General features: G+C 38.9%; 1 protein-coding gene across 3 annotated transcripts; it reads right to left on the reverse strand.

The window, feature by feature from the left end:
• Positions 1-468: 468 nt before the first annotated feature.
• DNAJC21 (DnaJ heat shock protein family (Hsp40) member C21) lies at positions 469-27,870 on the reverse strand. Of its 3 annotated transcripts, none has more exons than XR_004269312.1 (13): positions 27,546-27,870; positions 23,821-23,914; positions 21,872-21,995; positions 21,112-21,234; positions 20,070-20,374; positions 18,760-18,911; positions 16,712-16,799; positions 12,707-12,865; positions 11,960-12,002; positions 8,897-9,069; positions 5,139-5,214; positions 4,185-4,578; positions 469-2,739 (listed from the first exon to the last, which is right to left on the reverse strand). XR_004269312.1 is itself a non-coding variant. In XM_032278985.1 (13 exons), the coding sequence occupies exons 1-13, from the start codon at positions 27,640-27,642 to the stop codon at positions 4,414-4,416; spliced, it is 1,734 nt and encodes a 577-aa protein (XP_032134876.1). In that variant the 5' UTR covers positions 27,643-27,870; the 3' UTR covers positions 469-4,413. The 3 variants fall into 3 exon arrangements, 2 of the variants coding, with proteins under 2 accessions (XP_032134876.1, XP_032134875.1); XM_032278985.1 differs by adding an exon at positions 9,579-9,713 and having other exon boundaries at positions 469-4,578; XM_032278984.1 differs by having other exon boundaries at positions 469-4,578.
• Positions 27,871-27,994: the final 124 nt, after the last annotated feature.

A 27,994-nucleotide genomic window follows, 5' to 3' on the forward strand; every position in this document is an offset into this window, starting at 1 on the left:
AAGTGAGACTCTTAAGTGTATACCTAGAATTGTTGGGTCACAGAATATGCCAACTTCGGCTTTCTTAGACATCATCAAATTGAACCTGTTTTTACTCCAAAAGAAGTGAATGTGTTCGTTCCCATTGCTCCATTCTCACCAACACTAGATCTTGTGACTTTTTACCTTTTGCTAATCCGAAAGCATGAAAACATTAGGTCCCATTTCACTTATTATCAGGCAGTAATAATCTTTCCACTTTTTTGACTATTCAGGCTTTTTCTGTCCATATAGTTTATCCATTTTTTGTTGTTGTTGTTGTTTATCCATTTTTCTAATGTAGCAGTTCTAAGTCCCCTGAGACCCATTCAGTGGGTATGCAAGGTCCTTTTTTTTTTTTTTACAATTACCTATCCACGTAAGGCTGATTTTCTCCTTCACATACTTCAACCAAAACACACAGCAGTAGACAGATTGCAGAAGCAGGTATGAGAGGCCAGCTATCTTTTATTAAGCTAAATGTTAAAGAGATTTGTAAAAATGTAAAATGCCACTCTTCTCATTAAGCTTTTGTTTCGAAAACTAGTCATTTTTATTTTTTAATAACTAATTTTTGAATTCTAACAGAAAATATCAATAGATTTAACCCACATACACAAAAACACTTTGGGGTTCTCACTTTTGAAGAGTGTAAAGGAATCTTGAGACCATAAGTTTTGAGAATTGCTGTTCTAATGCATGGCTGTCATTTTCTCAGTGACTTTTGTATGAGGTTCTTCATTTTTTAATGTATTCCAGATACAAATCCTTTGTCAGTTATATGAAGTGCAAACATTTCCTTCCTGTCTGTAGCTTGTTCTTTTATTTACAGTGTCTATTGTTTTATAGAAGCCATTTTTTTTTTTGCACAGTCCTTTTTCCCTGTGTGTGTGCTTTTGCATCTTGTTTTTAAAAAAATCCTTCCCATTTGCAAAATCAAAAATAACCTTATAGATTCTCATTTAAAAGTTTGCTTTTCATACTTAGGTCTTTAATCCATTTGTTTTTGGGGAAGGGTAGAAGGTAGTACATATTGTTTTCCCCATAGAGCTTGGCCTATCTGTCAAAAATCAAGTTCCCACATAAACATGTACCTGTTTCTGGGCTCTTTATTCTTATCAGGTTTTCCTTGACTGACCTCTACTGGCATCAGCCACACACTGCTTTAACTGGTATACATTTAAAATATTCTTTGATATTGTTAGGACAAGTTCATGCCTCTCCCTCTTGCCTTTCTTCAAAATTATCTTGCTTTTTCTTAAAAGTAATCTTTTTCTTCCCTATAACACATATTGAGGTGTAACAGAAAGCCTAATGAGTTGGGAGTCCAGGCATCTGCCTTGTTTTAATGGCAGCAGCCCCTAACCACCTGTGGCTGTAAAGCTCAAAAATCCCTGAGCTCAGCTTCCTTTTCCATCAAACAAGAAATTTGCAGATCACCTCTATTTTCCTCTCCAATCCCAAGAGCCTATAATTTTAGTATAAAGGCATTAAACTTAACAGATAAGGAATGGGAATTGAATAGTGATACTTCAGCATTGCAGATTATAGGAAACAGAACTTCCACCACATAAATAGTAATTTTAGGAATTCTTAAGAGTCTAAAAGTTCTCTTCATTATTTTATGTTGAAGGTTACACAGAGTATTTACGGGCTTTTGGGGGTGCTCTAAAATGAAACTATGCCTTGCTATAAGAATTTTACTTTCTGCATGAGTTAAACCGCAATTTTACAGACAATCTTCTATAAGAGTAGTTTCCAATTTGAAAATTTTATAAGGGAAGACTTAGAGAAAATTAAAACTTCTGATGAAATTCTTTATATGTCTTCTCATGGTACCAAAATACCAATATTACCTCACCAGCAATCACTAGGACATGAGCTCCGATGTGACTGACCTTCCACTAATTCATTCACAGATCTGCTTTTTCTTCTTTGTGGCCAAAGGCAGGAATTAGAAAAATGCTTGGCTAGAGCTAATGATCCTGCTCTTATTTTGAAGCAGAGAAAGTCTAAATGGGCTTTATAGGGAACCCCCAGCTTTGGCACCACTTAATGAATTACAGAAAGAAAATGGGATTTCCCTAACCTTCTCCTCCTGGAACCCGCATTCTATGAATCTCCACATCGAAGCTAACTTCAATCAAGACAGGTACTTAGCACTGACGTCTAATGAGATCAATGTAAAATGCATGCCCATGTATTTTATTGTTTTGCCTCAGACAAGTGAAATTAAATGTCTGCAATTCACCAAAAATATTTTACCCTTAGTATAATATATGGTATGTTCCTCTTCAGGTATACACTTAGGAAGTAAATTCCTATAAAACTTAATTGCCCATTTAATCCAACATGTACACTTTAGTCTGCAAATATATAAACTAAAAAATATTTACCTTATTTAAATTCAACAATATTTTGTATAAAGCTTTTGTGTTTAAAAAGCATTTTCATATATACTATTTTATTTGGCCTTCATAATGATCCTATGATCATTGGATGATAAATGGAGACATTATAATGCTAAGAACTGTGTTAGAGATAAGAAAAAGTTCTGAGAAACTAGATGATTTTTTGAAATCACAAAGGATGAAACACAAGATTCAGGTCAGCTTCCAGTCACAACTCATGAAGATCCCATGAAAATTATGGTTGGTTTTTGTTGATCTGAATAAAAGTGACAAGTAACTCCAATCAATGCTCATGAAACAAATTAAATATCTGCATGTTCGGTACAAGAGAAAGCAAAGAATTTGTAAGGGACATCTGCAGTATATTATTTGCCTTTCAAGATGACTTCATATTTTTTACTGTATAATAACATGTGACTAGTATGTCCTCTGGTTCATTACTATTTCTATTCATAATTATGGCCAATTCATCTAGTTTAGATAAGAAGGTACAGCACATTCAGATGAAGTCTCTGGATAAGAGTTCAGAAAATACAAAGCTAGCTAGTATTCTCCCTTAAGAGATCAAGAAGGGGAGCAGGGACAGTTATGAGGAATTAGTGATAGAAATTAGCACAAAATAGAAAGGTATGAAAGTAAAGTAAAAAATGTATCTCTAAATGGAAAAGAAAAAAATTTACGGTTCAAATACTTTTTTTTTAAGTCAGTAACACAGAAGAAGCCCGATCATCAATAGTATCCATGAAGCTATCAGAAAAGACCTTGCCTTTAAGGACTCGAGTGTTTTAGAGCTGATCTATAACCGAAAATTCGTTCATATCATTCATCTGAAGATTCAAGGATATATGGAAAGCACTAACTTTACTGTACAGAAAGTATACATTTCAAGTCAGTTAGTTTAAAATTACTTTCAAGACCGATTAAAAGAACTGACTAAACCATCCTAAAAATGGACTCATCACTAATCAATGTACATGACTGTTACAACACTCAGTTAAAACGCTCAGTTATAACAGTTCTCCATATTTCCTTTGTGTTAACATTCATCATTGCTATAAAATAGATGGTATAAGCATCAGCTCTATCACAAAATCTTTCATTAACAAAATTTTTCTCCATTGAGTGATAGAAAAAAAAAAAAAAGAAAACTTCTGAAAATAGTGAAGAAAAAAACCCAATGAAGAATAAACACATCTCTTGTTAAATAGTATAAATTCTGTACCATCTGCTACCTTGTTCCATCCTACTTTACAGCTGCCACTGTGCCTAGGGAGGACATGCCATGTGAACTAATTTGCTTCCACCTCCACAATTTAAATCGGAGCAAAAAAACTGAACAATATACCTTGCTGGTAAACCAGTAAAATATCAAATTAAGTCAACATAGTAAAACATTGAAGAGGTACTATTCTTGAAAGACAACCACAAATGTTCAATTAGTTTCGATCACTGTTCTTGAGAAAAAAAATACATTAAACAATAATCAGTTATTTAAAAATAATTTTAAAAATCAGAGCCAGTGTCATGATGTCAAGTGGAAAAATGATCTATGATGCTTTTTAAAAGATGTGAGTTTTTGACATATTATAAAGCATTAACAAAATATAAAAGCATTAAATAAATAAAAATTTTGTGACATTCACAACATAAAGCAGAAAGGAGCACTTCCATGTGTTAAAATAATGTAATTCTCCCTGTATATTTCTATCCACAGGAGCCAACAAACATCAAGAATACATACTTTACAGTATTTACCTGTTTTAAGACATTCAAGTCAATTCAGATGGCAAAAGTAGAATTCAATCACTAGCAAAATATTTAAAATATATATATTGAACCAAAACAAGTTTTTACAAGATAAAAAATAATCTTCCACAATACAATTAATTGCATATCACTGAAATTTTAACTCTTTAGATGATTTCAGTTCAGTTTTTTGGTTTCAAAATCTAGAGACAGTCAAACAAAAGCATTGGCAGAATCTCTATCTGTTTTTACGTTTCTCTTTCTTGCTTCGACTACTTGTTGCACTGTTTAAAGACGATGACGAAGGTGCTCTTGCATGACCTGTGGCCTTCAAATGGTCAAAAAGTTTATTCCGAGATGGGAATTCACTGTGGCAGGTTGTACAGTTGATAAGAACATCACTCTGAGAAGGGCAAAAAAATCATAAATAAAAGCAAGAGTTATCACTTGAAAGTAGTGTTTTAGGTTTTAATGTCAAGATAAAGCATCAAACAATTGCAAAATAAAGATGTTTTAATAGAATGGACAGCTAATAAACAGGTTCAACAAAGGCAGATGTTCTTGGAGGTTAAATCCCACTAACACAATTAACTTTAAGGGTCCTGAGGCTTTCAATAGCATGTACCTCATGGTCTAGTTGAACAGAGGAAGAGTTTATGCTTCACAATTAATCTCCAGAACTTGACATGTAATTCTTATCACCAAAGCTTTAGATTGAAAAGTAATGGAAAACAATGGTAACTATTCTAGTACCATCTAGCATTTCCAATGTCCTTCTTTTTAATGTAAAAAAATACATTATATACACAAATACTACCTTTATCAAGCAAAACTGTTGACAGATCCACATCTTTGCAGTTTCTTTGGGGAATGGCTCACCAAATACACATTTACATCTTTAGATCATTATATAGCTTAAATAGCAAGATCTGCTAAAGAGATATAAATATAATTTTGACCTACCACTGTTTGTGGTTCAGCAGGTACTTTGACAGGTTTTTTCGTATCTTTGGTTTTCTTTCCTTTGGGTTTAGGAACACTGGAAAATAAATAATTTGGTATAATCCAAAAATAACATACTCCTTTTAATCATCATTTGAGTGCTCTCAAGAACACTTGAAGAGTGAGATGCACTTTAAAGGTTAATTCATTAATTTTTTTTTTTTTTTTTTTTTTTTTTTTTAATGAATGAGAGGTTCTTATGTTGCCCAGGCTGGCCTCGAACACATAGCCTCACCTCCTCAAGTGCCAGGACACCTGGCCTGAGCCACTGCAGCTCCCAGTTCATTAATTTTAAAGGCAATTTAATTAATCTTTACATCTCAAGTGAACTTTAAAAAGCAACTTCAAAATTCAAATATCAAATTTGGCATAAAAATTAAGGAGTTTACTTAAAACAGTTGAAACAAAGTTAAAACAAGGCCCTTAAAGTATCTCTGAATGTTATGTACAGTGTTTCCATAAAAAGCAAAGCACTGCTGCCTGGGGTGGTTCACACTTGTAATCCCAGCACTTTGGGAGGCTGAGGCGGGATCACCGGAGGTCAGGAGCTTGAGACGAGCTTGGCCAACATGGTAAAACCCCCGTCTCTAATAAAAATACAAAAAATTAGCTGGGTGTGGTGGCAGGCACTTGTAATCCCAGTTACTGAGGAGGTAGAGACAAGAGAATCACTTGAACCCAGGAAGCAGAGACTGCAGTGGGCCAAGATTGCACCACTGAATTCTAGCCTGGGCGACAGAGCAAGACTCTGTTTCCAAAAAAAAAAAAAAAGTAAAGTACTAACGAACTAAGCAAACCATCTTATAACCAACCAATAGTAATCACAAATAATCTTGTCATGAAGTATGGTTCCCAAAAAACATTAACTTTTTTTTTTTTTGAGACGGAGTCTCACTCTGTTGCCCAGGCTGGAGTGCAGTGGCACGATCTTCACTCACAGCAGCCTCCGCCTCCCGGGTTCAAGTGATTTTCCTGCCTCAGCCTCCTGAGTAGCCAGGAGAGGTGCGCATCACCACACTCAGCTAATTTTTGTAGTCTTTAGTAGAGACACGGTTTCACCATATTGGCCAGCTGGTATTGAACTTCTGACCTCGTGATCTGTCCCCCTCGGCCTCCCAAAGTGCTGGGATTACAGGTGTGAGCTGCCTCACCCAGCCTAACATTAACTTTTTGAAAGTAATCCAGTCTGACAAACATTTCAACAGTCCCACAGAGAAATGAATGAAATAAAGACTTTGTAATGCACTTTTCATAAAATTAAATTTGTTCAATGTAAGGAATTTACTTTTATTAAAAACTTATGTCTTTTCTGTTGATCTGGTGGGTTTTCCCCCACCATACCATTTAGATCAGAAATCGCCAGCAGTATAGTTGGGTTACTCCTATTCTGCTTAAACTCCTGAATATTCCTCTACTCATCTCCTACATGAATTTCAATTCTCCTTAGGCATTTCATAATTTCCCTCATTTGTGCTAACCAAATTTGTAGGGTAAAAATCTGGGTGCAACTATATTGTACAGAACAGACAGGATGGGTTATAATGAGTAAGTTATAATAATGCTTCTACTTTATAAGTATACTATTCTTCAAGCAGAGGCCAAGAGTCTGTATTAAGTTAAATGTCCCATGTATTTAAAAGATGCAGATTAGGAGTGTAACATATCATTGTGTAGGATTCGCCAGCTTTGAAAACATCAAGAAAAGGAAACAATGGCATAAAAGGCAACAAATAATACATACTAATTTTCAAACTGCCATCACAGATATTCCACAAAAATGTCTAACAAATTTAGTATAATATTCCTGGTGAACATCACTTTTATTATGAAAGACAGTTACATCTCTGAAGCTGATATCTAAATGACTTTTATTTTTTAAAACGACTACTACTACTACTACTACACACACACACACATTTTTAAATAAAACACTTCTCACTAGGTGGCCAGTGTCAATACTCCTCCAGGGAAGCAGTTGAGGAGCCCAGCAGAAAGACTCTGGATGCCAGGGGACAGTGGGACTGGTGCAGGGAGGATGGTGGGTGTAATGTGTCTGTCTTAGCCCTGCCATTCCACAGCTGTGAAGAAGTCACTTGAATTCTCTGAATCCTTTTCTCATGTCAGTGAAATGAGAGAGCTGAACTATATCAGTGGTTGCCCAAGTCTGAGAACGCTTTTTCCTCCTCAGATAAATTCTCATGTGGAAGTAACATAGAGGCCAGGCAAGGTGGCTCACGCCTGTAATCCCAGCACTTTGGGAGGCCAAGGCAGGCAAACCACGAGGTCAGGAGTTCAAGACCAGTGTGGGCAACATGGTAAAACCCCATCTCTACTAAAATACAAAAAATTAGCCGGGTGGGATGGCACACGCCCGCACTCCCAGTTACTTGGGAGGCTGAGGCAGGAGAATTGCTTGAACCTGGGAGGCGCAGGTTACAGTGAGCCAAGATTATACCACTGTACTCCAGCCTGGGCAACAGAAAGAGACTCCGTCTCCGAAAAAAAAAAAAGAAGCGACATGGAAAACAAGTGAAAAAAATTTAGTTCTAGATGAATAAAGGGTTCAGGGGCCCACAGCCCCACCTCTGGGCCCACGCCTCATGCCCATCCCACAGGACACACGGGCTTCGTGGAGCCAGATGATCTGGGTACCTTTAAGTCATCAGGCAGATGGAATGAAGTGTCAGCCATTCTATTCAACAGCTTTTGTCCTTGGACAATTACCCTGAAATTCAGTTCCCCCCAAATGTAAAATGGGAACAAACACCTGGCGTCAGAGTGAAATAAATGTGAGTTTCCCCTTCTAGGCTTCTACTCTCCAAAGTTCTTCAAAGCTTCAACATTATCAGTTTGTGTAGTTCTTTACATCCCTTTTTCTATAGCCAGAGCCACACCATAGGTCTCGGGCACATCTGTTTTCTCCTTCCTACTACTAAGTGTCTTAAAGCCCTAAGTACACACACTCCCCCACCCCATCACTGTTGCTCCAGTGTTAGCATTTTCACCTCATCTTCCCACCTTACTCTGTCACTTTAATTCTTTTCAGGGTCCTGTAATGACAGAAATCTGAAGCTCCTTACTATCAGATCTCTCCTCAAGGAATAAGAAGTGATTCTCTGTTCTTGAAGAACAGAAGAGGACAAGGACAAGAAAGACAAGAGCAAGAAGAGGACAGGACTGGCTACCTCACTTGAGTGAGACCTCCTCCTAGTCCATACCAGGGCCTTGTGCAGCACCAAGAGTCCAGGGCTCCTCTGAGCAGGAAGGGCCCCAGCTGCTGCCATATGACCTTGCAACATGGTGGGAACCAACAAAGGCCGCTATCATGAGCATGGAGATTTGGTTAGTGACACTCCAGGGACTCAGCAGGAGTCTTGTTCCCACGTGAGTGTCAAGGGTTAAGAATCCAGGACAAAATCAGAGCCACCGCGCAGGATAAGAGAAATAAGAACTGGATCAAAGTGCCTTCTTTCTGATTTTGGCCATGTTGCTGAGATGTGTGTGGGCACATTCTTCTAGCATTCTCTTCTCAATGCTCTTCATCTGTATACATGTGTGTGTGTGTGTGTGTGTGTGTATCTATATGTCTGTAAATATGTACAGATAACTCTAAATTACTTGGTCAGTCATGGGAAAGGAGACTTTATTTGATATATGAAAAGCTATATCCTTACTATCAATATTCAGTAATTTACAAATAATATGCAACCTTGACTTACCTTTTAGCTTGACTTTTTGGATCATCACATGGTTTAATGATCTCTGTGACACTGACATTTTCCTGGGGACTATCTTCCAATTCTTTGGCACTGTCTTGATTTAAGTTAGTATCTTCTGGATCAGCCTTTACTCCTTCTCCAGTTCCATTTACATTGAAATTGTCATCATAATTCTAAGTAATAAAACATACACACCATTACAAAATAAATACAATACCACTACTAGCTTTTTATGTGATGTTGCCAAATAGTTATATATCTTCAGGCAATAAAAAGGAGAAACAGGTAAGTTGAAAACATGGTTGTTCATTACAGAGATGTGAAATTAGGGGAAATCTGGAAACAATCCAAATGTTCAAAAAGTGAATGGTTAAATATATGAAGAAAAATTCTGAAGTGCCTAAGTATCATGTTTCCAAAGATATGCAATTATGTAAAATAATACAACATATTAGCAAAAGTAGAAGAGAGAAAATTATACCTACAGTGTAATCACAATTTAATTCATTATTAAGTAATCTCTACAGGAAAAATTAAGGATGATAGTTTTTCATATTTTCCAAATGATAAGCAAAGAGCAACTATTTTTCTATAGTCACAAACCGCAACAACAAACAGGCATTATAAAAGAAAGAGGCCGGCATCCAAAACAGATCGGTACACCTATCCTCACTAAGTGCACCCATCTGTTTTTGAGCAACATTTTGCCACATTTGTGCTCGTTCTCTCCCCCTCTTCTCTTTCTCAGCACACACTTTTTCCCCCAAGCCATCTGAAAGTGAGCTGCAGGTAGATATGAATCTTTGCCAGGTACATCCTAAGAATCAAAACATTCTTTGGCAGATCCACAATACTCACACTCAAGAATCTAATGCTGCCGGGAGCGGTGGCTCACGCCTGTAATCCTAGCACTTTGAGAGGCCGAGGTGGGTGGATCACCTGAGGTCAGGAGTTTGAGACCAGCCTGGCCATCATGGAGAAACCCCATCTTAAAAAACAAAACAAAACAGAATAGAATACAACAGAACAGAACAGAATAGAATAAAACAGAATTGAATGAATGAATAAATGAATGAGTGAATTAAAGAAAAAAAAAAAAAAAGAATCTAATGCTGATATTATCTGTTACACAACCCACATTCAAATTTACCAATTATTCCTTTTCCTGTATAGGAACATACGGATGGGGGTATAATCAGAAATCACATGTTGTATTTTGTTGTCAGGTATCTTTAATCTCCTTTATTCTAGAACAGTCCTCCCACATTTTTGTTTCGTCTTTCATGATGCTATTTGACATTTCGTAGAATGTCCCATAATTTGGCTTGCTTTGGTTGTTTCCAAATGATCAGATTCAGGTTAAACACTTCTAGCATAATACTATAAAAATAATCCTGGGAAGCAAAATGCCAACTTGTCCCATTTTTCAGTGATATTATTAAGTTTGATCATTTGGTTAGGGTGGTATTGCCAGATTTGTCAACTGTAAAGTATATTTTTCCTTTTAAAATTAATAAGTAATCTTCAGAGTATGACTCTGAGATTGTCTGTATATCCTGTCCCCAATAACCATTTACTGGGTGTACTTGGAATCATATTGATGATTCTTGCTGGAAACATTTATATACTGGTGGATGTAAAAGAGTGATTTTCTCTATTACTTGTGTCATTTGCACTTGTACTAATTCATATTCTTCTGTAATAATAAAGCTTTCCCATCTCCTTTCTCCAACTCTTTTTTTTTTTGAGACAGTCTTGTTCTGTCACCTAGGCTGGAGTGCAGTGGCGTGGTCTCAGCTCACCACAACCTCCATCTCCCGAGTTCCAGTGATTCTCCTGCCTCAGGCTCCCTAGTACCTGAGATTACAGGTGTGCCACCACACCTGGCTAATTTTTGTATTTTTAGTAGAGATGGGGTTTCACCATGTTGGCTCAGGTTAAACATAAATCTCTCTCCATTTGTTTTGCCTTTACTATAGTGGTACTGACATACACAAAGGAAAGAGAAAGTGTTAAACTAATGATTATAAGGTGTTTGGATGGATGATGGCAGAAGTCAATTTATAAAAGGAACACATATTTGCTATGCGGTTTTATAACTGAAGCAGAGTTCCAAATTACAATTTTAAGTGATTAACTCATGTGCCATGTATCATTTTTGGAATAAGAAACTGATTTTAAAAAGACTATCAAATATATTATTATAACCATTTGGATTAATAAGCCAAATCTAAAGTTTTATTAAAAGTCATTAATACGTTAAGTTTTCTTAAAAGTATTTAATACTTGCACCACTGCACTCCAGCCTGCGCAACAAGAGCAAAACTCTGTCTCAAAAAATAAATAAATAAATAAATTTAATACTTAATGTAAGTTACTATAACTAGATTATACTAAAATGGCATCAAACCAAATATCCTTGGTAAAATGGACAAATTCACTGTTTTTACAGATGTAAAAATATAATACCATTTTATTTAAAAATAGTCCTTAAGACAGAGAATGAATTTGGATGCCAGCTGTGAAATATTTAAATTACTTAAACTTCTGAAAAATAGAAATTTTTTTTTCAAGAATCACAATCATTACAAGTTTCTAACCAAATGTTCCTTTTGCAATGTTTATGTTATTGGCAGAATAAACTTAAACAATGACCAACCCCCAGATTTTCCTATTTCCAGATTTTAATTGTTGCCTTGATTTAAAAGCCCTTTTGTGAGATGTATTCAGGTTTTTAAAATATTAAAAATTCAGTTAATTCATCCCAGGAGAATTCTACATGCACACTTGTTAATCACACTGGCAGTCGTAATCAAGTTAGTTATTACATACATAAAAGGGGAGATGGAAAATTAAAATTAAAAATATTTCCAATTCCTTTTTTTTTTCTTTCTTTTTTTTAAAGACGAGGTTTACCAATTCCTTTTAATCAATCTTACAATCAACATAAAATTATGGAGTTTAAGTCTCTCTCCTTAATACAGACTACACCAAATCAATTAAGAGAAGAGCACTGCAACTTCATAGTTGGCATTTAATGATAACAAAACCTTTCGGGCATACCTGTGCTGGTTTCTGTTTCTTTTTCTTCTGTTTTTTAGAAAGCCTAAGAGCAAATATAAATCAAAGTGTCAAATACTTGACTCTGTAAAGATTAAGTGAAAAAAAAAGTTGAAACACTAGTGATAAAGCAGTAAAATAGAAGATTAAAAATATTTAATATCATAAAGCATTAAAAGGAAAATATTCACATTGTCATTTTAAAGAATAACAAAAGGCTGTAATTCAATGGACAGTAATCAGCATATCAATTGCCAGATATAAAAACTGCTTTTAATATAATAAGTTCCATAAATATAATAGTTGATATTATGTCTGTATCCACTTCAACACTATAAAGTTCCATTAACTAGAAAATATGGAGGCAACATTAGCATAACAGAATAACTTCCTTGGGATAAAACAGCCTTTAAAGCCAGGTGCGGTGGCTCATTCCTGTAATCCCAGCACTCTGGGAGGCAAAGGCAGGTGGATCACCTGAGGTCAGGAGTTCAAGACCATCCTGGCCAACATGGTGAAACCCTGTCTCCACTGAAAATACAAAAATTAGCTGGATGTGGTAGTGTGTGCCTGTAGTCCCAGCTACTTGGGAGGTTGAGTCAAGAGAATCACTTGAACCCGGGAGTCATGCCACTGCACTCCAGCTTGGGCAACAGAGGGAGACTCCATCTCAAAAGAAAAGAAAAAGTCTTTAAATGCCATCTCTGAATGTAGTAAGTATTTTAAGTGACATTTAATATTTAGAAGTACCTTTGTTTTGGTGCATCTTCCATTTCTTCCTCAGAATTGTCATCTAATGGATTTTCATCAATTTGAGGTCTTGAAAAATTTTCTTCCTCCTCCTCTAGTTGTTGTTTTAGCAAGGCCACCATTTCCCGATGCTTCTTTGACTTCTCGTGGTTCTTCATGCTGAAAGAGCAATCTGATGTGAGCAGTTGCACCAAAATTAGTTTGCATGTCCAGATACTGTTGCTGGATAACTGCAACTAAGATAAAATTTGCTTTTTCCCACTAAGCAAAACGTTTATGATTTTATTTTTTTCTTTTGTTTTTATTTGTTCATGATTTTATACAGAGAAAGAGAATGTGTCAGGATTCCTCCAGCAGTAAGCACACTGGTAGCTTGTGGCCATGCTCTTTCTTCCCATGCCACAGCTTTCCCTGCCTTTCTCTGTCCTTTCATCTACATATGTTTTCTTCCTTTTGGGGGATGGGGGAATGTGGTGGGGGGGGGGTGGTTGGCCAAATTTTCTACTTATTATTTTGATTTTTCAATTCTTTTTTTTTTCTTAGTTTAAAAATTCTTTATTTGAATTTTAGAGAAATAACAGGTATTGTATTATAAAGACTTGATTGAAAGTATGAAATAGTCTGCTGTTATTATTTCTTTGGGTTTTGCAAACCAACATCATTATTAAGGGAGAGAATGGTACATCTATCTGATTTTTCAATTCTTAAAGCCTCCCCCATTGTTTCCTTTTAATTGCTAAGTATTTGCTAGTGTTTTTACTTGCCAGGCCATCCTACAGACTTGGAGGGATCACTGGGAAATTAGAAGACACACATTCTAATGTTAAAAGGAAGAGCCCCCTAGACTAGAGAAATGGTGGTGGGAGGGCTTGAAATACAAGAGCAGTTTATAGCCTCTTACTTTTTCACTATCTGCTTTTCACCTTCTCGGGAGAGGTCTCCTTCCTCACTCCCATCACCGTAATGTAAGTTCAGACACATCTCCACCCCTCGGTTCAAAACCCAACTGGCAATGTCTGTCTCAGCACACCTACAGGCAACTAAAAAGCATCCCACAAAACAGAGCTGACGACATAAGTTACAAGCGTTAGATCAACTAAAAAATAGTTACCTTTGTCAACTATCTACTTCATCTCATCTGTTCAGGCTTTTGGTATTACAGTTTTGGTTGCTATTTTTCTTTCCCACTAAAATTCTCCTTCAGACCAAGCTACCCTGGAGATACTGGAACATCTTGTGACAGAAAGTAAGTCCTCCAAAAAAGTTATGGTAGTATGTCAAAAGGACACAGGAACTGGCTTGAAGGAATGCTCACTAACCAAATCTGGAAAAATTTGAGCATGAAAAGGTGAGTAATGAATTATAAAACATTGATGGACAGGCGCAGTGTCTCATGCCTATAATCCCAGCACTTTGGGAGGCTGAGGACAGATCACAAGGTCAGGAAATCGAGACCATCTGGCCAAGATGGTGAAACCCTGTCTCTACTAAAACACAAAAACATTAGCTGGGTGTGGTGGCACATGCCTGTAGTCCCAGCTACTCAGGAGGCTGAGGCAGGGGAATCGCTTGAGCCCCAGAGGCAGAGGTTGCAGTGAGCCAAGATCACGCCACTGTACTCCAGCCTGGCAACAGAGCAAGACTCTGTCTCAAAAAAATAAAATAAATAAAATTTTAAAAAACTCATAAATTCCAATTGATAATGGACAGATAAATGGATAAAAGGGAAGACTCCTGTTTACAGCAGAAAGCCAAGTGCCGCTGGAGGGGGCACTGGCGCTGGAAAATCACCATTCTGCAACCATCATAATAAAGCTGATACAAGCTAAAACCATCAACAGTTGCTAAAGCTATGAGAAGCAGGGTATCTGCATAGTTTTAAAGTGTCTCCTCACCAATTAAACATGTTGCAAGGAAAAACCTGTTGCAAGGGAAAAAATACTAATTCTATAGTTGTAAATTTAGATGACACCGTGATTGGGTGACGAAATTATCACCACAAATGAGGGGCAGAGGACTTTACCCGTCTCCAGCTATGAATCCCTGAGAGCAAAACATGTTTGTGCAATGTCCCACCTGGGGCTGCATAACCTGAATCTAATCATGAGGAATGGACAAACTCAAAATGAGAAGACTTCTATGAAAAAAGTATTTTAAAGGAACAGTATACTTCTAAAATGTAAACAGCATAAAAGACAATACAAGCTGTTCCAGATTATGATTCCAGACTGGATTCTGTATTGAAGTGGAGAAAATTCTATATAAACAGTTGATTGGCAAAATTGGAATATAGGCAGTAAATTAGATCAAAATACCATATCAGTGTTAATAATTTCTTATATTTGGTAGCTATAGTGTGGTTATATAAGAGAATAACCTTATTCTTAAGATACAGTGAAATATTTAGAGGTAAAGGAACACTACATATGTAAGTTACTTTCAAATTATTCAGAATAGAAACTGTGCGTGAGTGTGGAGAAAGAGCACATGCAAACGGTGCAAAACGTTAGTAACAGGTCAGTCAGACACACTATATTATCTTCTTGCAACTTACCTTTAAGTCTATTATTTCCAAATAAAAAAAAATTTTAATCTCCTTCACTGACTTTTTTCTTGCTTGATTCTAATTTTTCTCCTCTTTCTAATTCCCTTACTGCTCCATTATTTCTCCTTGAGGTCTTATGGTAATACCACGTATAACTCTCATATCCCCATTCTCATCCTTTGGCCTCCTTTCTCTCTTAATGCCCATTTTGTTTCTTTTCCCTTGCTGATTCCACCCTCATTTTCTCCCATGCTCTTTCCTCTCTCCTTTATAATAATGGTGCCCTTTTTAATACTTCTCTCGTTATCATTGTTCCCCTAAGATGAAGTGCTTCCACTTCAGCAAAGAAACTCTAAAGCCCCTATATTGGCAGCATCAGCCTGCATGGGACAATGATGGTAGGAAGCGAGTCTGACACCAACAATGGAGAGAGATGATTAGACATGGTCTAGACTTTTCACCCATGTGACTATGTCTTCTTTGCCAAAACAAGCAATGTTTATTTCTGGAGGCAGTGCATGTGTTTTAAAAGCAGCTCTTATATAGGAATACTGGGATGGTGAGCATCAGTACAATAGGTTTAACTGTAGGTACAAATACCTCTTCCTCCCCTGCTGGAAAGGAATCCCACAAGACAGTATGTGGGACTAGTTATCAACTGCTACAAGCACATTCTTTTTAGGACTTTCAAAGTGTTACACTTCACCTCAAAAGAAAACAAAAGAGGTGGTCACCATGGTTCACGCCTGTAATCCCAACACTTTGGGAGGCTGAGCCGGGTGGATCACCGGAGGCCAGAAGTTTGGCACCAGCCTGGCCAACATGGTGAGACCCTATCTTTACTAAAAATGCAAATATTAGCTGGGCATGCACCTGTAGTCCCAGCTACTCGGGAGCCAGAGGCAGGAGAATCACTCAAACCCAGGAGGTGGAGGTTGCAGTGAACTGAGATGCCACTGTACTCCACCCTGGAGACTGAGTGAGACTCTGTCTCAAAAAAAAAAAAAAAAGAAAAGAAATGAAAGAAAACACAAGTTCAAGGATACTAAACTTATTCCTTTTAGCTGGGTGCGGTGTGGCTCACTCTTATAATCCTAGCACTTTGGGAGGTTGTGGCAGGTGGAGTGCTAGAGCCCAGGAGTTCAAGACCAACCTATGCAACATGGCGAAAACACAGCTCCACAAAAAATATTTAGGTTGGTGCAAAAGTAACTGCGTTTTTTGCCATAAACTAATGACAAAAAATATAGTTACTTTTGTACCAGCCTAATGCAAAAATTAGCTGGATATGGTGGTGGGTGCCTATAGCCCTAGCCACTCAGGAGGCCGATGCAGGAGGATCACCTGAGTCCAAGAGGTCAAGGCTGTGGTGAGCCATGATTGTGCCACTGCACTCCAGCCTGGGTGACAGAGACACCCTGTCTCAAAAAAATTAAATTAAATTAAATAAATAAACTTACGCCTTTTCTGTCTTGAACGATTTGTCACATGCTGGGCAGTAGAGGTCATCATAGAGCTCAGTGTCCTCTGCCTCATCACTGTCTTTACCTGTGAAACGGAAGCCTGTAGTTAGAGCCCTCTTAGATCAGAGCATAAATCTAAAATATGTTAACAAATTTCACCTCTTTGGTAAGAATCTAAAGCTGCACACAAATTAGAAATTAAATTTTTTTCTTTACCAAAAAAAAAAAAAAACAAAAACAAAAACAAATAATGCTATCAGGCTTTGAGTTGGCTTTTTAAAAGCAGCACTATACTATAAGGAAAGGCTTCCAAATAAAGCACCTTACCTTTGAAGTTCTTTTCATACATCTACTTAGAAGAAGATTTAAAACATCCTTAAAGTCTTGGATGTGAGCTAAGTTTAAAAAATTAAATCACTTTCATAGTTCTACCACAAAGCAGTTTTCAACAAAGGTCTTTTCTTAGTTTACCTTTTGAACAAGATTTGATCCAAGCACATTTACAACTGTGACTTACTCTAAATACTTAATAAACTTAGTTTATAACATCCCATCACAGTAAGACTGATAGGTCATAAGTTAACATATTACATGCAAAGTTTAACATTACAAACTTTTTTATGAAAAGCTTTTGGCTTTATTAACAACTGAGTAATTACTATCAGTATAGTCCACAAAAACAAAGTGACTAAAAAGTCCAACTGAAATTATTTTCACAAATCCATATTCTATTTTTGAAGAAACAAACAGGTAAACTGTCACTTGGGATTATAGGACCAATAAATATCTCAAGGTATATCTTCTATATTCTACGTGTTCATTCTTTATAAGTGATGTCAGTATGATTTTGAAGGACTCTCATTCAAAGCATAAATGATCAAACTCTATGCTATCTAGTGTTAATGTTTAATATATGGTGTTAATTTTCCATTACAGTATTGTATAATATATATGAAATTTTAATTAATCAAATAGTTAACAATATTGGATTTGAAGCAAAAAAAACTGGATCTAACAATGATCATATGTTCTCAGGCACATCTCAGCTTCTCAGAGTCCTAGTTTCCACAACGGTAAAGTAGAGACAATTCCATGAGCAAAACCTCCATGTCGGGGAAGCTGTGTGAGGACCCAGTGAGAACTTGTATGTGAAAGGACTTTATAAATTGTAAAACTCTATGTAAATTAGGCCACCTCACATTTATAGAGCGCTTTATAATTTTCAAAGTGCTTACAGAAGTACTACTTCTGATTCATTAATAAAACACTTCCTTTCATAGTCATTTTGAATGAAGTTTGTCATTTCATCATTTGGGCTACTAGTCTGAAAAATCACATTTGTAGATAAGGTAAAATTGGGTCAATTTTATTCCTCACGAAAGAGTTAAGGACAGTGAGGAAAATCAGATAAACAGCTATTCTCAAAAATGCCTAATCTTTGCCTTTTCAGGTAGTCAAATACCTGTTCTCTAATGACAGTGGCAGAGAAAACAACATTTTGGCACACCAAGAGGAGCCCCTCTTTAAAGTCAGAAGGGAGAGGAAGAATTTATACACAACACATAGATTGTCATGCAATATCAGCTTTTCTAGAAACAGTTACTATTAAAACTTGACCTATAGCTTAATTGAGTTTAATAGTCACACTTGTAAACATGGCCATTTGTCACGTTATGCAGCTAGAAGTACAAACTGTTTAGGACATGGTCAGAAAAAAATTTGTTAATCAAATTACTTTAATTAGACTAGCTCAACAGACTGCCTTGGGCCCATACAACATTGTTTTTAATTATCTGCCACATTTAAAAATTGGGAGACGTCAAATAAGTGGGGAGATTTCCAGCTTCACTTAAAAAACAAACAAAATAAATATCATAAAAATAAAAACTTTGGCATAATCCTGACGACAACTGACTGGAACTCAGGTTTTCATCTGTACTGCCATTCCCTCTTGCCTTACACAGGCAGGCACCTGAGTGTACACCACTGTGGACAATGACTTTTTTTTTTTTTTTTTTAATCTCTTAAAAAATGGAGAACATTACCATCCCGCCCATCTTTGAGTTCATTTTCTTCCATTTCGTTTTCATCTGACCCATCTCCAAACTCCTTCTCGTACCGTGCCTCCATCTCCTGGAGCTCCTTCTCCAAATTGGCCATGGTCATCCAGCTCTGTTCTCTGTACTGCTCCGCCAATCTGCACACATACAACATAGTCTCATAGAGACAAGCATGCCTCTACATTGTTTTCACTTCCAACTTAGGCTTAAAATACATCCCCTCTAGAGAGCTTGCCCCAAGCTTATTGATACTTACAAACTTAAAACCAAGGCAAAGCCACTTAAACCTGTTTACCTGTTACATGTAACTCAGCAACTTATTGAAGGTCTTCAGATGATTTTAATTTGTGTCGGTAAAGTGTTAATTTTCAAAAGATGAGGGTGGGATGAATAGAATTCTTAAGAAATGAATAATTTTTAAAAGAATGCTATAATGCTCTGGACACAATGTTTCTACAGTAACTTTTAACAACACAGCTTTAGAGGAACTAAAGTGAACTGAGTATCTCAGAGTACATTGACTAAAACGCAATACTGCACAGTAGCTAAAGCAGGGAAGTCTAGAGTCAGAATTCTCAGATCCAGTTCCTGGCTCTATCAACTACTGGCTCTGTGATCTTAGGCCTGTCTGCCCTGTTTTCTCAAAAGAACAAGGAGGATTAAAATCAGAGAAGTTACTTCACAGCATTGCTTAGAACACAGACTTGCACAGAGGAATAACTCAATTAATGTTATTAGTTAAAATTATTAAATTTTACAAGAGTCTAAAGGATCTCTCAAATGTAAAGAGTCTCTGAAGAAAAATACCAATTCAAATAAAAAGTTTAGGCCAGCCACAGTGGCTCATGCCTGTAATTCCAGCACTTTGGGAGGCTGAGGTGGGCAGATTACTTGAGGCCAGGAGTATGAGACCAGCCTGGGCAACAGGGTGAAACCTCATCATTACTAAAAATACAAAAATTAGCGGGGGGTGGTGGCATGTGCCACCACCTACTTGGGAGGTTGAGATAGGAGAATCACTTGAACCTGGGAGGCGGAAGCTACAGAGAGCCAAGATCACATCACTGTACTCCAGCTTGGGCGACAGAGCAAGAATCCATCCCCCAAAAATAATTTTGATACAGTAAATGAAAAAACACTATCCAATGCCACAATTTTAAAAAGAAGAAAAAGCAGACGAAGCCGGGCTGATGACTGACCCTGACAGAACCCAACATGGGCATGACATGAGATACCTCTGGTGCTGCCTCTGACCCCACTGATACTGAGAAGAGGACCCCACACATGCTACGCACTTGGCCTGCTTTAGCTTCTGCTGCCGCCTCATCTCTTCAGCTTTCCTCGCCTTCTCTGCATTCTGTTCTTCCACAAGCTTTCGATGCGCCTGCACTCTTTTGTCTCTTTTACGAATGAAAGCTACCAGCTGACGGACAAGCTCGTTCTTCTCTTTCCTTGCTTTATCCCGAATCTTTTTGTTTTCTTTTTCCATGGCTCGTTTTTCCCAGCGGTTTGAAGCCTGTCGTGTATCATACTCTTCCTTCCATGCAAAATTCTTTTGAGTGCAGAAACTCTGCCAATAAGCGTAGAAAGGATGGACTACCTAGCAACAAAGAAAACAGATTAACTTCTGGGCTTTTTAATTTTAGAACGGCAGTAAATATTAGTGATGCAAAACATCTTTTAGCTTTCATTTTTCACGTATATAATACTTCTGTTAATCACTGGAAAAGACAGTACTTTATGGCTATTCAGAATAAATCACTCTTCAAAATGGAATTTATTAATGAGAAAATAAAAATAGCCTTACTAATCACTGGATGGGACAATGGTGACTAAGTAAATAATTAGTAAATAAAAAGAGAAAAGTGAAGAGGAAAGGTTGCCAGAGATCCAAAAGCTACTTCGGAAAGGAAGAGAGATGGAGAGGGGTCATGGGATAGGTCCGAAAACTAGAACCGATTGTTTTAAAACAGGGAAATGGGAAGCTAGGAGCTGTGGCTCAGGCCTGTAACCCCAATCCTTTGGGAGGCCAAGGAGGGAGGCAAAGGAGGGAGGCCAGGAGTTCAAGATCGGCCTAGGAAACTTTGCAAGATCCCATGTCTACAAAAAAATTTACAAATTAGCTAGATGTGGTGGTGTACACCTGTGTTTCCAGTTACTCAGGAGGCTGAGGTAAGAAGATTGCTTAAGCCCAGGACTCTGAGGCTGCTGTGAGATATGATCATACCTCTGTACTGCAGCCTGGGTGACAGAATGAGACCCTGTCTCAAAAAATAAAAGAAAAAAATGGCACAGTGATAAATACTAATTATAGAACACAATGCATTTTTCTTTTACCGTATCATAGTCACTCTGGGAGTCTCCAAAAGTTGGGAAATCATCAGCCTCTTGCTCTAACACAGATTCTAGTTCTTCCTTTGCAATCATTTCAAAAACATTACGATACACCGTGTAAAAGCCCTACAAAACAGCAACAAAAAGAAATTCTTAATACTTCTGCAGCCTAATCACAGAATAAGATTTTGAAATATAGGGCCGGGCGCGGTGGCTCAAGCCTGTAATCCCAGCACTTTGGGAGGCCGAGGCGGGTGGATCACGAGGTCAAGAGATTGAGACCATCCTGGTCAACATGGTGAAACCCCGTCTCTACTAAAAATACAAAAAATTAGCTGGGCATGGTGGCACGTGCCTGTAATCCCAGCTACTCAGGAGGCTGAGGCAGGAGAATTGCCTGAACCCAGGAGGCGGAGGTTGCGGTGAGCCGAGATCGCGCCATTGCACTCCAGCCTGGGTAACAAGAGCGAAACTCCGTCTCAAAAAAAAAAAAAAAAAATTTAATAAAAAGATTTTGAAATATAAAATGAAAAATTTTAGTGTTGAAGAATTTGGGGACCAAGTTCAGTCACTGCAAGTACATTTAGATTTCAACTGGAGGTTTTTATACAGTGACAGTTTAAATATGAAGACAATGCATCTTCAGTTTTCAAAATGAACACTGCTTCACTTTCTGTTCAAGAATAATGTTAAGAATTCTATTTGTATGTGAGTCTTAATGAAGTCCTTGATAAGAAATTAAGGGTGATTTCATTTATCTTACCTTTTCATCATCTCCATAACCAGAATAACAGGTAACAGTGAAATAGTGTAGCAAATCTAAGCTGTCATCTTGATATTCTCCATCAAGCCCACCTTTAAGTAGAGCCTCTCTATGATTATCATACCTGAAAAACAAAAATTGGAATCATCAGTAAAGGCTGAATAAATAAGAATTCAAAGGGATTTCCTGCTCCTTTTTAATCTTATTACTCTACATTTTTGGCTGTGGATGTGTCCAATCTGTAATCAAAAAATTTTAAGAAAACAGCAACATGAAAAGACTTCATAATCTTTCCTTATGAACTGTGAATTACAACTAGGCCTGCAGCTTCTGATACATTACACAATGCTAGCCCATTGTGAACAGGGGAATTTAAAAAGCCAGGGAATTTTCATGACTGTCTCTGAGTCCTGCATTTCCACAGGAAAGAAATATAAAACATGACATAGGAAATTTGGCCCATAGAATCATTACACATCTGTGGTTTGGAAATTTACCAAGATGCACCAGAATAAGATTCTTCCTATGTCTATGTCAACTTAATCTAGAGGCTTCAAACACATACAATTACTTCTCAAAGTAACTCTGTAAAGGCAGTTATTATCTCCATCTAAAAGGAAATGGAAGCTCAGTGGTATTACATAATTTGTCATCCATAATCATAAACCCAGTGAGCAGCAAGGTCAGAATTCAGAAGCAGGTATCCTACATTGGGAAGATCAGCTCCCAGCCACCACATGGTACTGCTTGCAGGCAAAAAGAGTTAAAGCAAGAGCTTTGAATAAAAAGACAAAGGATCGGAAAATCCCAAGGATCAGGGAACAACCCAAGGTCTTGAGAAGAGACTAGGCAAAAGGAAGTCAGGAAAGAATTTCCAAGTTCTGAGAAGATGGCAAAAGCAATTCTAAGACCAGATCTCCAAATTCCTTGGGTAGGGAAATGTTCAGAATCCTCTCTTATTTTCTCATAAAATACAATTTTATAAGAATTTTCTTTACAGCCTTTCTTTCTTGACAATCACCTGTGCTGTACACTGTTTAACAGAAAGATGATTTGTACAGTAGCTCTTTGTAAGAGTAGGATCTTGCGCGGTTATGTCAAGGCTTAAAACCCTTTTCTTTGTGGCAAAAGATTGAGAATCTGAAAACACAGAACTTCAAACATAGTAGTTTTCACCTGGAAATGATTATAAATGATCAGACCATCATTAGTAATATCTGTCATAGACACAGAAGCTTAATTCAATTCCTTTACATAGTTTCTAGGATTACTATCCTTGTATTTAAACTCTGTACTGGCCAGGCACAGTGGTTCACACCTGTAATCCTAGCATTGCAAAGTAAAGGCAGGTGGATCGCTCAGGAATTCAAGACAAGCCTGGCCAACATTGTGGAAACCCTGTCTCTATTAAAAAAACAAACAAACAAACAAAAAATTAGCCTGGCGTGGTGGCTCACACGTATAGTCCCAGCTACTCAGGAGGCTGAGGCTGGAGAATCACGTGAACCTGGGAGGGGGAGGTTGCAGTGAGCCAAGTATGCCACTGTACTTCAACCTGGGTGACACAGCAAGACTCTCTCAAAAACAAAACAAAACACAACACAACACTGTATCTGTTTTTAAGGATAAGTCAACATTCTTCGTGTCTGGTACCAGTAAATTTGTCATACACCAAAGGGTATTTAATGAGAAGTCACCTAAAGTATAAAAATTAAAACTATATCACATCACCAAACTTTGTTTCACCCCCCATGAAATCAGACAGTTGGAGCAATCATTTCCAAGGTTTCTTCGACCCAAATATTAGATTTTATGTGATGACTAGGTGACAGATGTTTCAGAACACAGCAAAAACCATTTGATGTATTAAATTTGAAAAAACCACCACCTATATTAATAATTGCTCCCAATATCACAAACTAGGATGGGAAGGACAGCATGATGCTCACCATGCTCTTTCCTGAGGGTCACTCAACACATCATATGCTGCTTGGATTAATTTAAATTGTTCAGCTGCTTCTGCGGCATTATCCAGATTTTTATCTGTCAAAATAAAGTCACAAAAATTTAGTCAATTGAAAACGTAGAGGGCAGAATCTAAATAAGACCTCTTCCATCAGAAATGCCATAAATAGATGAGAAGTATACAAAACAAAGACATATAACTAAGGCAAAGCAGAGAGATCCCACATAACAGTCAATAATCAGGATTATTGGTGAAACCCCATCTCTATTAAAAATACAAAAAATTAGGCCAGGCACAGTGGCTTAAGCCTGTAATCCCAGCACTTTGGGAGGCTGAGGCTGGTGGATCATGAGCTCAGGAGATCGAGACCATCCTGGCCAACATGGTGAAACCCTGTCTCTACTAAAAATACAAAAAAGTTAGCTGAGTGTGGTGGTGCGCACCTGTAGTCCCAGCTACTTGGAAGGCTGAGATGGGAGAATCACTTGAACCCGGGGGCAGAGGATGCAGTAAGCCAAGATTGCACCACTGCGTTCCAGCCTGGGTGACAGAGCGAGACACCATCTCTAGAAAATTAAGTCAACTGGATATCCACAATGAAAAAACCTGAGTAGTATAAATTTTACTTTTAAAAGGAGTAAAATAAATAAAATCAGTTCTAGAAAGGCTTATTCTGTGCTAGATTATGTTCAGTGCTCACATTGTTTTTTTCTTTCTCATCAGTGTATATCAAAAGGAATCTCATAAAGTTTAAAAAATATACACTAATCAGTTATTCTTTCATTAGCTGTGCTTTCTGAACCACAGAATTCAGAAAGTGACTTTGCCTCCAGGTGGTAGTCAGCTTACAAGACAGCACCCCGCCTTCTCCCAGCATTCACATCTTGTACAGTCTCTCCTGTGTCAGCAAGGTTAGTCTGTGTGACCAACAGAAGATGGCAGAAGTAATGGTACTTCACTTCTGAGATAGGGTTATAAAAGACTGCAGTTTCTACCTTGGGTTTTCCCTTCGATCACTCTGGGAGTGGCCAGCTGTCATAGCATGAGCAACTCAGGCTGCTTACAGAGAAGCTCATATGGTGAAGAGGCCCCAGCCAATAGCCAGCAGGGCACTGAGGCCTGCCACAACTGTGAGTCGGTCGTTGGTGAGCTGCTGTGTTGGTGAGCTGGAAGCAGGTTCTCCCAGATAATGAGAGTGAGCCAAAATCACTCAGCCCAAGCCGCTCTCAGATTCTGATCCTTAAAAATTATGGGAGTCCATACGGTGAACAGATGCTTGCTGTTTTTGTTGTTTGTTGTCTTAAGTCCTAAGGTATTGGTAATTTGTTACACAGCAATAGACAACTAATACATTCAGAAAGTAAAATATTTTGAATTGGAGCACACTAAAGTTCGTTACGCTACAGCTCAATACTTCCCCTTCTAAGAAGTTAGAAGAAAACATGACAGCAATGTACCATCTACAAATAGTTTTGCAGCCCTAGAACATGGCTCTTCAGGGCTTCCAGCTGCCCATTCTCAGATACCATCACACTGATGTCATAAATTATGATGCTATTCTGAGAAGATATTTGCATTCAGTTCCTAACAGGTTTAGTTTTAACTGATATTTTAGTTATATTTTAGTAATAGTTAACTGATATTTTAGTCGTATTTGTGTGCTTCTTCCTTGCACTGATTTCTAATTAATCACCAAATCTGGTCTTTTCTTCCCAACATCTCCTCCCTTTGGGCTTTCCCCTTCCCACTGACCCCGAGCCTGGCTTGGGCCCTTACCTGTCCACTTGTGGACCCTCCCTCTGTCTCCAGCCCTCTTCAATCCATTCAGTTGCCTTCATAGTACCCTCCCAAGGCAGCTTAATAAAACCAGACACAACTCTCCATTACTTAGCAAAGCTAATTTCACAGTTCTTAGCCTAATATTCAAGATCAGTAATAACCCAAACTCTTAAGAATATGCTTCTACACTAACCCAAACTCTAAGAATATGCTTCTACACTATTTTTACATTTATTAATTTTGGCTTGTATCTTCTAACTTGCTGCTATGATGAATATCAGTTCGTTTACTTCTGCTCTTCTATTTATTTTATTATTTATTTATTTATTTGAGAGGAAGTCTCACTCTTGTCCCCCAGGCTGGAGTGCAATGGCCTGATCTCAGCTCACTGCAACCTCCATCTCCCAGGTTTAAGCATTCTCCTGCCTCAGCCTCCTGAGGAGGTGGTCTTACAGGTGCCTGCCATCATACTGGGCTAATTTTTGTATTTTTAGTAGAGATGGGGTTTCACCATGTTGGTCAGGCTTGTTTCGAACTCCTGAACTTAGGTGATCCGCCTGGCTTGGCCTCCCAAAGTGCTGGGATTTACAGGCATAAGCCACCACACTTGGCCCTAATATATTTATAACCACATTTTTTCAGGCCTCTGTTGGTAAGCATAACTTTAAGTAACAGATCCATACCTCTATCCCTCATTCCATCAACCATAGCCATTCCCTTTTGACTTTGTGTTCCTGGCCCTTCCTTCCACTCTTCTCTCAATCCATATTTTTCAGACTTGCAATAAAGACCACCCTCAATCAAACTGTGCCCTGGAACATCTATTGTCCTCCACCATGCTATTCTCCGTATCGTTGAGTTCACTTTTCCAGACTACATTCCTCTAAGATCCAGTCCAAACTCCTCTGAGAAGGGGAAGAGTCAATACAGAATGATAACTCCCTCCCCGAATTCCTGGAGAACGTATTAGTTATTCTATTAATCTAACTACCAATTTTGCATGTTGTAATTTTTTTTGGCAGTTGTATTTAACTTTTCGTTTGTGTGAGGCAGAAAGTTGTTTTCCTAACAAGACTCTAAGATCCCTGTCTTAGCATTTCCAAATCTACAAAGCAGTAGAGTACAGTGACTTGCATATATTGGATACTCTGTAACCGTGTGTACTGATTAATACTAATATGAAAGCCTATTCATATGAACCTCAAAACGCTGAGCATCAACTACAGTCTTAGTTTCCCAGCCTGGAAGATCAAATTACTTCATAAAAGTCACACAGGCCTGGATTATGGCCCAATGAAACACCCAAGGGAAGGATACTTCTAAAACATACAAACTCCACTAGGGAAGCTGCCTGATTAACTCTTCCTCGGCAGAAGCATGTCCAAAGTGAAGTACAGAGTCTGCTTAAACAGCCTATTAAAAGAAAAAAAAGCGCATCCCTATTTAAAAGATATTTTACTAGCTCCCATGTCTTAACTAAGAAAGGAAAGGAGCCATACATCAGATTTAAGTATCTAGGATTACCGGACGAAGCGGAGGGCAGCCGAGGAAAAACACCGAGAGGCTGCGCTGCAAGGGACGCAGGAAAGGGCAAGCCTGGGGCAGGTTCGAGTTCCGAGTCCCGGAAAGCTCCCTCTTGGTGTCAGCGTCCCGGTGGCGGGAGCAGGTGAGGTCGCGTGACCGCAGTTTTCCCGCACAGTGGCGACGCAGGACAGGGGTCGCGGGGATGAGGAGACGGTGTGTGAGGCGAGGGAGGCCTGGGCGGAGTGCTGCGTCCACCAAGGCGGACAGGGCGGCGCCGGGCACTGGCCCGGCCGGGCAAGGAGCTCCGAGGCCGCCGGGTCGCGCCAAGTCCGCCCGGAGGAGGGGAAGGTCGTGGAGGGCCGGGTTTCTCCAAGGGGCCGCGGCAGCTGCGAGCCAGGTACCTACCCGGGTGCCATTTCAGGGCCAGCTTCCGATAGGCCTTCTTGAGCTCCTCCTCACTGGCGTCGCGCCGCACCCCCAGCGCCTCGTAGTGACACTTCATCGCCGGACCGGGCGGCCGGCTGGTGCTGGGGCCCGGGACGGGATCCGGGTCGGGGTCCTGGCTCCGGCCGAAGCGGCGGCGGCGGCGGCGCTGGCTGTCCTCTCCTCCGGCGGGAGTCCGCCGCCCGCACCGGGCCAGCCAGCGAGCGCGGCGGCGGCGGCGGCTGCGGCGGCGAAGGGCGGTGGAGGCGCGCGGTGGCGGCGGACAACGCGGGCCGCGGCTCGCGGGAGCGCAGAGGGGGCGGTGCCTGCGGCCCCGGCTTCGCATGGGCTAGGGGTGGGCCCTGTTCCGGAAGAGGCGGTGCGGGAGGAAGGTGGAGCCTAGTCCGGGTGAGAGGCGGGGTCGCGCAGGA

Source organism: Sapajus apella, unplaced genomic scaffold, assembly GCF_009761245.1.
Source record: "Sapajus apella isolate SASKATOON/1434 unplaced genomic scaffold, GSC_monkey_1.0 scaffold11, whole genome shotgun sequence".
Classification (NCBI taxonomy): domain Eukaryota; kingdom Metazoa; phylum Chordata; class Mammalia; order Primates; family Cebidae; genus Sapajus; species Sapajus apella.